General features: G+C 47.4%; 1 protein-coding gene across 8 annotated transcripts in view; it reads left to right on the forward strand.

The window, feature by feature from the left end:
* SUCO (SUN domain containing ossification factor) overlaps positions 1–14,078 on the forward strand; it is a 238,504-nt gene that overhangs the window by 174,567 nt on the left and 49,859 nt on the right. For all 8 annotated transcript variants that reach the window (XM_029618558.1, XM_029618553.1, XM_029618554.1 and 5 more), the window contains 3 exons: positions 1,153–1,240; positions 2,314–2,418; positions 6,570–6,724. In XM_029618558.1, coding sequence (XP_029474418.1) covers positions 1,153–1,240; positions 2,314–2,418; positions 6,570–6,724 — 348 coding nt within the window. The remainder of the gene's footprint in view (positions 1–1,152; positions 1,241–2,313; positions 2,419–6,569; positions 6,725–14,078) is intronic.

Here is a 14,078-nt window from a genome sequence, read left to right on the forward strand (position 1 = left end):
ATTCATTCAACATGAATATTAAGTGAACTACAGGCTCTTGTTTTCATAGTCACCATACCTGCAACTTTTTTCACAATAGTGGTTCTACAAACGTATTCCAAGTTCTTTCTGAAAGTAGTATCTGATTTTCATATTAAGTCATTGTTCTATCTTGTTCTGTCTACATTCTTTCCAAGACTTCATTCGCACAATGAATGGTCTCTTCACTCCTTGGACTATGAGAGCCCTGGTGTAGTACCTGAAGAGGACTCAACCTTTCCATCGAGCTTCTCAACTGTTTGTCTCCTTTGAACACAATAGATTGGGAAGGGCAATTGCCAAACAAACTCTTATTGAATAGTGGACTGCAGAGTGCTCTGTTGCATGCTGGCTGACTTAGATTAGCGGCTGTCAAGGCTTGTCAAGCAAAAGCCATGGCTACTTCAGTAGTTCATCTGAGGGCTACTTTCATTGAATAAATCTACAACGCTTCTACTTGGTCATCAGTTCACACCTTCACATCCCACTACTGTCTGGACAGCATGTTCTGAGGTGACAGTAACTTTGGACAAGCAGTTATGCACAGTCAGTTCTCACAATAGTCAAGTCTCCAATTGGGGACAGATTGTCTTTAAGTAAATGCTTCTGCTGTGCAACCCTCAGATTGGGATTCCCCACTCATTATGGCTAATTCATGCCTGCTTGTCATCAGAGAAAGCAAGTTTTGCTACCTGTAAGTAAGGTTCTCCAGACAGCTGGATGAATTAAACTATATGCAATACCGGATTGCCTCCCTGGAGAGTCAACTACCTCATTAAAGGTTAATCTCTAGAAAAGACTGAGGGGATTATGAGGTAATGCACAGGAATTCCCACAGTTGCTCGGTAAAGAACTGGTGCGTGATGGCGCCATCAGTTGGTCACCCAAGCGTTACAGCTGATTCATTCTGTTGTCTAAGGAGACAGGTGGCAAACCTTTCTTAAAAAGTGGTAAAATTGATGCTTGTAGCATGAGGTTTCCCTCAGCATCGATGGGGCCCTGTGTGCGGTCACTCATGGTTTGCTAACTTTAAGGGATTTCACCATACAATACTGTAGGGTGTTTATATTAAGATGAGCTCTAGTTTTTACTTTCATGTCCCTGATGTGAATTTGATGCATACACCTTTTAAAGGTACCGGAAGCAAATGGAAGAAATGCAGAAGGCTTTCAATAAAACTATAATCAAGCTTCAGAATACTTCACAAATTGCAGAAGAACAGGTAAATGTTTTTCATATTTTCTGAGTTGGAGAAGGGAAGTTTAATGATTAGTCATACTGGCAGATGGCTAAATACCATTTGTAGGCAGCCAAGTTATAAGAATTGCTGTGAGAGTCTGACATTCCCAGGTCATATTGGCACTGTTGGAAAGGAAATCTGAATGCCCATTTTCTGAAATCTGATGTAAAAGACTAAAAACATCCTGAAAGTTGTATTCCACTTTCATTATGTGATATAAGAGCAAAAATAGGATTTTAGCTGATAAAGAGAACTGAGTTAGGAAGTCATGCAACTCCGAGGTCTCATTGTTTTCATAGTGCCTTTTATTAGTAGAGGCCCACTTATGTTGAACAGTTGCAACCCTTACTCTTGGTCAGACATTTTCTTCTAATCTTCTGTAGCCTTACTTCCCTCTCTCCACCATTTTCCCATCTTCTATGTCCCTTTTTATATGTAGGTTAAATATTAAAGCAAAAACCTGTGGCCTAGGGCAAATCCCAAGCTGTTGTTCTTTGGGCACTGGACTCAAGGCCTTCTATTAACACCACACCAAGGCCCGAGTACTGCTTCAGTGCCCCTGGCCATAGTTTGTCTCCCCTACCTGCTGATTGTGGTCTTCCTCCAGGATAGTTGGGCTTCTTCCTAAAACAAAATGAGTGGTGTTAATAAAAAAATAGGTGCATCCCTTGTATGACTACGTGGCAGAACATAGGAAGTAGGTTCAAAGGCACTATCCAAAAAGAAATGTATTTCTCTATTTGAGGTAAAGGTTCAGGACTCACATCTGTGTAGAGTTTATTTCCTTTTTAGTGATGGGAGTTAAATTAATAGTGGGGGAAGAGAGGGAGATTGGCGATGAAATAAAGTTCTGACTCTCCAAGCATTTTCTCTATCTGTGGATATCAGGTTCTGAGAAGGTCTTGGTTTCTATGTTTCTTTGGCAAGCCCTTTTTACCTACTTGATAAAAAGGCCAGGTGTAATCATAAATGGCTAATGTGAACTAACATGCCTGTTACGGGGTCCTTATCAAACCTCCTCTGAAAAGGAAACTAATGCCTGTTTCTAATCCTAGGATCAGAGGCAAACAGAAGCTATCCAGTTGCTGCAAGCTCAGCTTACCAATATGACACATCTGGTTTCCAATCTGTCTGCAACTGTAACTGAACTGAAACAAGAGGTACTTGCATGTTTTGTTAAAGTAGGGGCTGGGGCAGGAAGTATTCTGTAGATAAATGAGAATTTATTTTCTCACGGTATGTTATACCATCTAAGTTCATTTACAAGCAATCCACCCAAGCTACTCAGGCTCCCTCCCCTCCCCCACCCTTGAAAATCTGTCACTTTCTTAAGCACACTCACTATATGGCTACTTAGTACGCTGCAAACAATCATGCTGCACCTGCCAGAGGATTAAAGGCACTTGTGGTAACACTGTACATGTATAGTGTGCAGGTAGGCTTCCAGGTTGCAGCTTGTTTCCTTGAGGATAATGCATCAGACATGGTCTCCTTACCTAGAAAGTGCTATGGAAGCTCTCGCTTAAGATACACATGTGAAACCACATCTTAATTCCAGGGGCAGAGATGGACATAGGTTTTCCAATGTATCCATTATTATCCCAGGACAAGCAGAATGCTAGTCCTCACATATGGGTGACATCAATGATGGAGCCCTGTTGCGGAAAACTTTGTCAAAGTTTCTAGAAACTTTTGACTGGCACTCTGAGCCCACTGAGCATGCCCAGCATGCCATGATATTCTCAGCCACAGGGGTCTCCCCCTTCAGTCTTCGTTTTTCTGTGCTACTGGTCGATTGTCCCTCTTCTAGCAACAGTAGGTCGAGATCACTTTGGTCAAGTGGGTGCTGGAGGTCATATGAGAAGGATATGCACTGGAATTTCGCATCACTCCTCGGGACATATTCATGCTATCTCCTTGCCACTCCCAGCACAAGAAACAGGCAATGGAGACTACCCTGTTAAAGCTCCTCAGGATGAGGCCTATAATCCCAGTACCTGCGCCCCAGGAAAATACAGGGTGGTGGTCCATCTATTTCATTGTACCCAAGAAGGAAGGTTACTTTCTGCTCCATTCTGGACCTCAAGAACGTCAATAGACATCTACGAGTTATTCATTTCCGCATGGAAACTCTATGCTCCGTGATTATGCCCGCACAATCGGGAGAGTTCTTAATCTCCCTGGACCTATCCAAGGCCTACCTATATATAACAATCCAACAAAAACATCATTTCCTATGCTTTGCGATACTGGTTTGCCATTATCAGTTCCAGCCACTGCCCCCAGAACATTTTCCAAGTTATGGTGGTCGTAGCGGCAGCATTGAGAAAAGAGGGAATCCTGGTGCAACCCATACTTGGATTACTGGTTGATCCAGGCAAAGTCTGTGGAAGTGTGTCTCCGGGTGACCAACAGGGTGACCACCTTGCTTCAGGAACTCGGTTGGATCATAAACCTGGACAAAAGCAGTCTCAAACCCTCCTAGTCCTTGGAATATTTGGGAGACCGGTTTGACACCAAACAGGGCAAGGTCTTCCTCCCTTCCCGGATAAGAAAGTTGATGTCTCAAGTGCATCTGAGCACAATACGCCAGATGGTGAGGAGCTATCTTCAAGTTCTAGGTTTGATGGTGGCAACCCTGGAAGTAGTGCCGTGGGCGAGGGCACATATGAGACCACTTCAACACTCCCTGCTGTCTCGTTGGAACCCGCAGTCTCAAGACTATTCGATTCGCCTCCACTTACTAATGGAAGTATGCTCTCTGCTCCAATGGTGACTACAGGAAGCTCATCTAAGCAGGGGTGTACCCCTGTTCCCTCTGAACTGACTGGTCCTTACGACAGATGCGAGCCTCCACGGCTGGGCAGCTCACGGTCAGGAACTGACAGCCCAGGGATGTTGGACCAAGGAAGAGGCCCTCTGAACATAAACTGCCTGGAAGCCCAGGGAGTCAGATTGACGTGTCTACAATTCAGCCATGTACTCCAGGGTCAAGCAGTCTGCATAATGTCAGACAATGCAACGACAGTAGCCTACATCAACCACAAGGGTGGAACCAAAAGCCAGAAAGTGTCACAGGAGATAGATCTCCTTATGGAATGGGCAGAAATACATCTACAGATTCTGTCTCCCACAATGCAGGAAAAGACAATGTCAGAGCAGACTTTCTAAGCAGGGAGAGTGGGTGTTGTCTGTCAAAGCCTTTCAGCTGGGAGATCGCTGAGATCTCCTCTCCATCGACCTGCTGGCTGCATCTCACAATGCGAAGGTTCCCCGATTCTTCACTCGCAGAAGAGATCAGGGGTCCCTGGGGATTGATGCTCTCGTTCAGACCTGAGCAGAAGAGGAGTTGCTATATGCCTTCTTCTGTGGCCCTTGCTGGGCAAGGTCACTCACAGAATCTAGCACCACAGGCGATTAGTCCTATTAGTAGCTCCAGATTGGCCCAGGTGTCCATGGTATATGGACATGTGGAGACCCCCCCCCCCTGTGCCTCCCACAGTACAGGGACCTGCTACAGCAGGGACCGGTCCTTCACAAGGATCAGACTCTATTCTATCTTATGGTCTGGCCCTTGAGAGGGCTTGCCTGATAAAGCGAGGATATTCAGTGACAGTAATTGTCACCTTACTCCACGCATGAAAGTTCTCTACGTCCCTAGTGTATGTGCGGGTCTGAAGAGTATTTGAGGCCTGGTGCGAGGTACACAATGTTTCCCCTCGGATGGTCAAAATCCCATTAATTCTGGAATTTTTGCTGGATGACTTGAATAAAGGTTTGACCCTTAACTCCTTGAAGGTGCAGGTAGCAGCCCTCTCCTGTTTCAGGAGCAAAGTGAACAGAACCTGCCTTGTTGGCTCATCCGGAGATGGCCTGTTTTCTGAAAGGGATGAAGCACCTCCGGCCACCCCTATGGTGGCTGGTTCTGTTGTAGAATCTTAATCTAGTATTGGAGCTTGTGGCAGGTCCCTCCTTTTGGCTGTTGTGCAGTCTTTCCTTGCGCTTATTAACCTTAAACTGTGTTCTTGGTGGCTGTATGTGCGGCACACCACATCTCTGAACTACAGGCATTGTCATGTTGAGAACAGTTTCTCCGGATGACTCCAGGAGCGTTAAAGCTTCGTACCATTTCATCCTTCTTGCCCAAGATGGTCTCGGTGTTTCATTTGAATTGGTCCATTCTGTTGTCAACCCTAGATAAGCAGAAGGATGCAGAAGAATACCGCCGCCTCTATCATTTGAATGTCTGTTGGCTTTAGGTGCGATGTCTGGAAGTTTCAGAACCGGTCCGAAGGTGGAAGGAAGCAGGGCGAACCAGCTTCACGAGCTGGTTTAAGGAGGTGGTCATGGAGCTTATGTGGAGGCAGGAAAGCCATTACCCTTTCATGTTAACGCTCATTCCACTAGGGCACAGGAGGTCTCATGGGCAGACATCTGCCGAGCAGCGACGTGGTCCTCCTTGCACACCTTCTCCAGGTTCTATCGCCTGGATGTTCAGGCCCAAGGGGATGCAGCCTTTGCAAGGGCGGTGTTAACCAGACCACGGGCAGCCTCCTGCCCTGATCGGGAGTAGTTTTTGTACATCTCATTGATCCTGAGTTCATCTGGCTAAACGTTAGGAAATGGAGAAGTTTCATTTCCCTTAGTGTAGACAGAGCTCAGCATCCCACCCACATCTGCCCAAGGATTTGCCCGTGGAGTAGATATTGATTCCAAGTGATTACGGGTAAGCAGTCATCCAATCCCTAGATTCAGGACATCTATAATCTTATTGGGGGTTCAGTGTTTGAGTACAATTATGGTTATCCGTTTTTAATCAGGTTTTTTCAATAGTATGTCTGCAGAGGCTTTTGAAGAGAATACTGAAGGGCTGAGTTCACTGCAGGGGTTTATGTAGGTTGACATCTGCTTTGAATGCTGGCAGGGGAGCAAAGCCTATTGGTCCTGAATCCATTTGTCTACACTAAGGAAAATGAAATTATCAGGTAAATAATTTCTCCAGTTCATTTAAAGAATACAAATTTTTAAGAATTCTTATACTTTGTACTTTCATAATGTTTTGTGCTGCTCATAACTTGTAGCTCTAATGAATTTTTATTTGGGAACTGTTAGAACTGCACCATGAAATTGTTGCATGGAAAAACAGGAATTGTCCTTAGCGATGCAGTAGTCCTTTGATTGTATGAGTTCAGAGTTAAAAACAAGTTGCAAATAGTTGGATTCCTGCTTGATTTTGAATCTTCATTTTATAGAATAACCTTCACTTTATGGATTAACCTATGTAAAGAAAACTACATCTTTTATTTTCCAGGTGTCTGATCGACAGAGCTATCTTGTGGTGTCTTTAGTTCTCTGCATTATTTTGGGATTGATGGTTTGTATACATTGCTGCAAAAATACTGCACAGTCCAGTGAAGACCACCTTTCTAAAGTCCCCCGAAGCAATCACTACCCAAGTCCTAAAAGGTAATATGTCCTGTTTTTCTACCCTGGTTTGTAAATACTGGGGAGGTAATTTTCAGAGGAGTTGCATGTGTAAATGTAATATACTATTGTAACAATTTTCAAAACCTAGGTACCCGCGTAAAGTGCATTTAATGTGGGTAAAACCTATTGACATCTCAATGGCATATATTGTAGCAATTTTCAAAATCCCACTTACATGGGTAAAGTGCATGTACACATGTAAAACCCAATTTTAGATGTGTAAATCCTTTTGAAAATTACCCCTTGTATGTCTCTTATACTTGAATACAAGTTCCTTTGCTTTCATCCCATTGCATGGAAGGTATATTTTATCATGTCTCTTTCTGGGAAATAAACATCTTTCCTTGTATTTACCCAGGTCAGTCCAGGACAGCTGGGTTTTGCCTCCCCTCCAGCAGATGGAGACCGAAAAAGACTTCACGGACTCTGTCCTATACCCCTGAGGTGCCACCTACGGTCTGTCAGTATTTTTCTGTCTCCAGCAGATGGTGGAGGCGCAAAGCCTAGTTTCTGGTGTTAGGTTTAAATTTCTCTGAAATTGGTTTGGTTGGCACAGGTAATTTTCAGAGGAAGGTTTAGGTTACTGTCCCTTTATCTTTAAATTAGTTTAAAAAAAATAAAGTTCAGAGATTGTGGCATTTAGCCTCCCAGGGGGTCGGCAGGTCCTGGTGGGACCATCCCCCCTGGTATTTGAGGCTGAAGAGCAGAGGGTTGGAAACCCTGAAACTGCCACGGCTGAGGGTGATACCGGGGTCCCAGCTCACTCACCCTCAGCGGGACCCATCCCAACCAGGTAGAAAATGTTAAAAGTTGTATTTTTTTGTCTTGGGTGCTGCGGCCTAGTGTCCGCTCTGTTTTTGCTGCTTTTTCACTGTTTTTAGTCTTTCCTGGCCTGTTTTTTGACCGGGAAATTGACTCAGTCGCTGTGGGTCTTTTTTCGGGTACCGATTAAAACGAGGCTGGGGATATGCCTCGTGGCACGGCCTGCAAGACCCATTGCAGAGAAATCAGCACAAGGCTGACAGGGACAGTGCCAGGCCGCGTCAGGAGCCTGAGAGGCCCAATCGGAGAAGGCAAGGCTTGGATCCCTTCCTGCTTAGTGCAGGGTTGGAGGCTCTGCTGTAAACCATGAGGGATCAGGAGCGAGCATGCTGGCGGCTCTAGGGGAGGGGCTGTCTCTGCCACCACTTTCCCCAAGGCTGGCTGCCCCTGGAGGGGGCACAGTTCCGGATGTGCAGGAGGATTCCTCGGAGGAGGAGCAGGACAAAGATTTGGATGGGTCGTCTTCCTCTTTCTCCTCAGAATTTGTCAAAATGCTGCAAAGGTTCTTCAAGTCCCGCAAAGCAGAGAAGAGATCATGTACTAAGTTGCCCCGGGCACCCTCATCGACATCGGGAGCGGGGAGAGGGTTCTCTTCACACAAACGCTCCAGGTCATCCGGTGGTAGAGATGATCCCAAGGCAATGTGCCCTCTCCGGTCTTGGTCCCATCCGGCGGAGACTTATCAGACGGACACGTCAGATGAGCATCAGTCTCCTCCACCACCTCCGGGTGACGGACAGGATATGGATACGGATCTTCACCCTCAGCGAGCCAAACCGGATGGGGTCCTGGTGGTGAAGGGCAATGATCCAAAGGTGGTGCTACTGTTCTGGAGGGACGAATTGGGACTGCTGATACCAGTCATTCTGGAGGAGCTTGGTATTTAAGTTCCGCCTGAGGATTCCAGATTTGGAGCTATGGATCTGGTCATGATAGGCCTCCGGTGTCCCACTCGATCATTTCCGTTTCATATGTCGGTCAAGGATCTTTTGTTTGAGTGGGACACTCCAGACCTTGGCTTGAAGGTGGGTCGAGCTATGGACAAATTGTATCTCTTCCGGAGGAAGCTTTGGATCTGCACAGAGTTCCTAAGGTGGATGCCGTGGTTTCCGCGGTCACAAAAAATACCACCATTCCCATCACGGGGGCCACAGCGTTGAAGGACTTGCAGGACTGCAAGCTGGAGCTGCAGTTGAAGAAATTTTTTGAGGTTTCGGCCCTCGGGGTCCGGGCGGCTGTGTGTAGCAGTTTTGCGCAGTGGGCTTGTCTCCGCTGGGTTCAGGATTGGCAGGCGGAAGCTTCCCTCTCGGACGCGGCAACACTGCGTGCTAGCCGTCTGGAGGCGGTGGTGGCATATAGCGCGGATGCCCTGTATGATCTTCTACGGACTTCAGGCAGGACTGGTTGCAGCAGTTTCCTCCCGCAGGCCCCTCTGGCTCCGAAACTGGTTGGCGGATGGGTCCTCCAAAGCACAGCTGAGTTCTTTACCATTTAAGGGGAAGCTCCTCTTTGGGCAGCAGCCGGAGGACTTGATAAAGTCTCTGGGAGAGAACAAAGTCCACAGGTTGCCGGAGGATAGGCCTCGATCCAAAGCTTCCTTTCCTCAGCAGGTGAGATTTCGGGGAAATCGTCATTTCTGCTCTTCAAGATCCACTGGGTCATCATTTTGCCAGGGCACCGGCTGTCAGGCTTCTTGGAGCCAGTCCTTTCAGGGCTGCCGACCTGCCAGAGCCCATGGGGGCTCCAAGAGCGCGCAATGAAGTGAGGCCGGTCCACTCTTCCATGCCAAGAATCGGGGGAAGGTTATCCCTTTTCTGGGAGGTGTGGACCAAATTGACCTCCGACCAATGGGTCCTAAGCATCATAGAACACGGCTACGCCTTAGAATTTGCCAGCTGGTCAAGGAGCATTACATAGTGTCCCCTTGCGTGTCCCACCTAAAGCGAAGGGTGATGCGAGACACTCTACAGCGCCTGCAGGATCTGGGTGCCATAGTTCCAGTGCCCGAAGGGCAGCTAAGGTGTGGGCGCTACTCAATCTACTTTGATACCAAAGAAGGAGGGTACCTTCCATCCCATCCTAGATTTGAAGCTGGTGAATCGTGCCCTGAAGGTACCCCGTTTTTTGGCTGGAAACTCTTTGCTCCGTCATAGCGTCGGTGCACAAGGGAGAGTTTTTGCGTCACTGGACCTAACGGAAACGTACCTACACATCCCGATATGCTCAGATCATCAGAAATATCTGCGGTTTGTGATCCTTGGGCGCAATTTTAAATTTTGCGCTCTTCTGTTCAAGCTGGCGACTGTGCCCCAGGTTTTCACCAAGGTGATGGTAGTGGTCGCGGCCGCCTTGCGACAGGAAGGGATACTGGTGCATCCCTATCTGGACGATTGGCTAATTCGAGCAAAGTCCGAAAGCCTATGCAGAGTCATGGGGGCGCAGTTGCTCTGGATGTTAGACTTATTGGGATGGGTGGTCAATTCCGAGAAGAGTTATGAGTCCCTCCCTGACTTTGGAGTTCCTGGGGGCTTGCTTCGACACGGCCTTGGGAAAGGTTTTTCTGACTGAAGAGAGGATTTCCAAGCTCACGTCACAGGTGCAGTCCTTGCGTGCGCTGTACCTCGACCCAGGGTCTGGGATTACTTGCAGGTCCTGGGCTCAATGGCTTCAATGATCGATTTGGTACCTTGGGCCTTTGCGCATATGCTTCCTCTTCAATCAGCCTTGCTCTCCCGATGGAATCACCTCACTCAGCCTTTCCATCTTGTCCTGCCCCTGATGGGCAGGGCGCATTCCAGTCTTCTGTGGTGGATTTCGCAGCACAGTTTGCACCAGGGGGTGGATTTGGAGATTCCCTGTTGGGTCGAGGTGACCACTGTTGCCAATCTCTCCAGGTGGGGAGCGGTTTGTTGGGATACAACAGTCCCTCCTGGTCCATCAATCGCTTGGAGACTAAGGCTGTGCTGTTAACGCTCCAGGCCCTCCTTCTGCTGGTGGAGGGCAGGTCAGTGAGGGTGCTCTCAGACAGTGCGACAATGGTGGCCTACATCAATCGTCAGGGCGGAGCCAGGAGCCGTCCAGTGGTGATGGAGGCTCTGCTCTTGATAAACTGGGCGGAGCAACATCTTTACCGGATAGCTGACTCTCACAGCTGACTCGGAGTGGAAAATGTCCAGGTGGATTTCCTCAGCCGGCACCAGTTGGATCCGGGGGAGTGGGAACTCTCCACCTTCCATCTTCTGTGCGCCTGATGGTCCAGACCAGCCATGGACTTGATGGCAACGTACGACAATGCCAAAGCTCCCCGGTTCTTCAGCAGGCAGAGGAAACCGGGGGCAGAAGGGGTAGACGCGTTGGTCCTACCCTGGCCAAAGGACATTCTGTTGTATGTCTTCCCACCGTGGCTGTTGGTTGGAAAGGTTCTACGCTGCATTGAGGGGCATGCAGGCAGGGTGATTATGGTGGCTCTGGAGTGGCCAAGGCGCCTGTGGTTTGCAGACCTCTTGAAACTGGTAGTAGACGGTCCTCTGAGGTTTCGTCCATCTCTGACTCTATTGCGTCAGGTTCCATTTATTTCTCAGAGGCAGATCGCTTTCGTCTAGTAGCATGGCTTATAGAGAGGCGTAGGTTGAGGAGTAAGGGTTACTCTAATGCAGTGGTGACCACGCTCTTACGTTCCCGTAAAACTTCTACCTCTATGGCGTACGTTAGTTTGGGGAGTGTTTGAGTCCTGGTGCATAGACCACCACATACAGCTGTTCAGGGCGTCAATTCCGGAGGTCCTGGATTTCTTACAGGCAGGCTTAGAACATAAGAAAATGCCATACTGGGTCAGACCAAGGGTCCATCAAGCCTAGCATCCTGTTTCCAACAGTGGCCAATCCAGGCCATAAGAACCTGGCAAGTACCCAAAAACTAAGTCTATTCCATGTTACCATTGCTAATGGCAGTGGCTATTCTCTAAGTGAACTTAATAGCAGGTAATGGACTTCTCCAAGAACTTATCCAATCCTTTTTTAAACACAGCTATACTAACTGCACTAACCACATCCTCTGGCAACAAATTCCAGAGTTTAATTGTGCGTTGAGTGAAAAAGAACTTTCTCCGATTAGTTTTAAATGTGCCCCATGCTAACTTCATGGAGTGCCCCCTAGTCTTTCTACTATCCGAAAGAGTAAATAACCGATTCACATCTACCCATTCTAGACCTCTCATGATTTTAAACACCTCTATCATATCCCCCCTCAGTCGTCTCTTCTCCAAGCTGAAAAGTCCTAACCTCTTTAGTCTTTCCTCATAGGGGAAAGGATTAGCCTTCAATTCTGTGTGGGTGCAGGTGGCGGCCCTTGGCTGTTTTCGAGGAAAGGTGTAAGGTGTTGCTTTAGCCTCTCATCCGGATGTGGCACGTTTAAGAGGAGTTAAGCTTCTACATCCTCCGATTAAGAGCCCTTGTCCCTCCTGGAAGTAGAATTTGGTGCTGAGGGCACTTTATAATGCCCCTTTTGAGCCTTTGAAGCAAGTGACACTGAAGGATCTGACCTTAAAGACAGTTTTTCTGGTGGCTATATCATCTGCAAGGTGGGTGTCCGAACTACAGGCCTTATCCTGCAGGTAACCTTTCTTGAGGCTCTCTGACGCAGGAGTTTCCTTGAGAACAGTTCCTTCCTTTCTTCCAAAGGACGTATCCTCTTCAATTGAACCAGTCCGTGGAACTCCCTTCATTCGCAGATTTAAATTCTTCCTCTGCAGAGTCTGATTTGCAGAAGTTGGACGTGAAGAGTGGTCACCTCAAGTAATGCAACAACAGTTTCCGGCTCTTGGATCATCTTTTCATGCTGTGGAGTGGACCCAGAAAGGGGAAGAAGGCTTCCAGGGCCAAAATCGCACGCTGGTTGAAGGAGGCTATATAGTGTCTGCTTCCCTGGTTCAGGGTCTTCAGATTGTCTGGTCTTAAGGCTCACTCAACTCTCACAGGCAGTTTCTTGGGCTGAATGTCAGCAGGTGTCGCCACAGGAAATTTGTAGGGCTGCTACCTGGAAGTCTCCGCATACCTTTGCCAGACATTATCAACTGGATGTCCGGAACCCAGAGCCTGGTTCTTTTGGAGCCAGTGTACTCCAAGCTGGACTCTCTCAGTCCCACCCTGGTTAGGAAAGCTTTGGTACATCCCAGCTGTCCTGGACTGATCCGGGTATGTACAGGGAAAGGAGAATTGGTTCTTACCTGTTAATCTTCGTTCCTGTAGTACCACGGATCAGTCCAGACACCCGCCCAAGGGGGAAATGGAGAGTCCGCTCGGCCGGTAGCTGATCAATTTTTCTGCCAGTTTTTACTGACTGCCCCTCTTTTTAGGGAAAGGATTTAGGCATGTTTTCATTCATTCATGAAGTTTCAGGTGTTTTAATTTCCTCTGATCTTCAGGTGGAAGTAGTTCTCTGGTTGCCGTTATGATTTATATAATTTCTGCTTGTGTAATACTGACAGACACTAGGTGGCATCTCGGGGGTCTAGGACAGAGTCCGGAGTGTTTTTCTGTCTCCATCTGCTGGAGGGGAGGCAAAACCCAGCTGCCCTGGACTGATCCGTGGTACTACAGGAATGAAAATTAGTAGGTAAGAACCAAAGCTTCCCTAACTAGGGTGGGACCGAGACAGTCCCGCTCGAAACAACTGTCTGCCAAAAGAACCAAACACTGGCGCCTGAACATCCAGACGATAATACCAAGCAAAAGTATTAAGAGATTTCAGAGTAGCTGCTCTACAAATTTCCTGCGGAGAAACCAGCTGGCTCTCCACCCACAAGGTAGCCTACAACCGCAGAGAATGGGCTTTTAGTCCCTCCAGAACCGGCCGACCCAAACAAAGATCCAATTCAAAGACCCAAGTCAAAGATCATATCCCAATCTTATAATTACCAATTGTTTATTTAACCTACATTAGGCACTGTATCCCTCACTCATGCCTACATTAGGCAACGTATCTTTTAAAATGTTATTAACCCCTTATATACTTATCCAAGTTATATCGACCTGTTCATTGTAAGACATTTACTTGTCAATGTTACTGTTAAAATGTAAACCGATTTGATCAGTAACTCTGTTATTGGAAAGTCGGTATATAAAAATGCTAAATAAATAAAATAAGATACGCAGATGCGATCGCTTCATTTAGCCAGCAAGCTAGTGTGGCTTTAGAGGCCTTCTGTCCCCTATGAGGCCCACTCCATAAAACAAAGATGATCGGAGACCTGGAACTCATTGGTAACCTTTAAGTACTGCAGAAGAACTCTCTTAACATCCAAACTTCGCAGATCACCCCCAGACGTGTTAGCAATATCCTCTGGAGAAAAGGCAGGAAGCTCCACAGACTGATTCACATGAAAGGAGGAGACCTCCTTTGGGAAAAAGGAGGGGACCGTCCTTAGAGAGACGCCCGAATCAGAGAACCGCAGGAAGGGCTCCCTACAGGATAAAGCTTGCAGCTCGGAAACCCTTCTAGCCGAGCAAATAGC

This window comes from Rhinatrema bivittatum, chromosome 10 (genome assembly GCF_901001135.1).
Source record: "Rhinatrema bivittatum chromosome 10, aRhiBiv1.1, whole genome shotgun sequence".
Lineage (NCBI taxonomy): Eukaryota > Metazoa > Chordata > Amphibia > Gymnophiona > Rhinatrematidae > Rhinatrema > Rhinatrema bivittatum.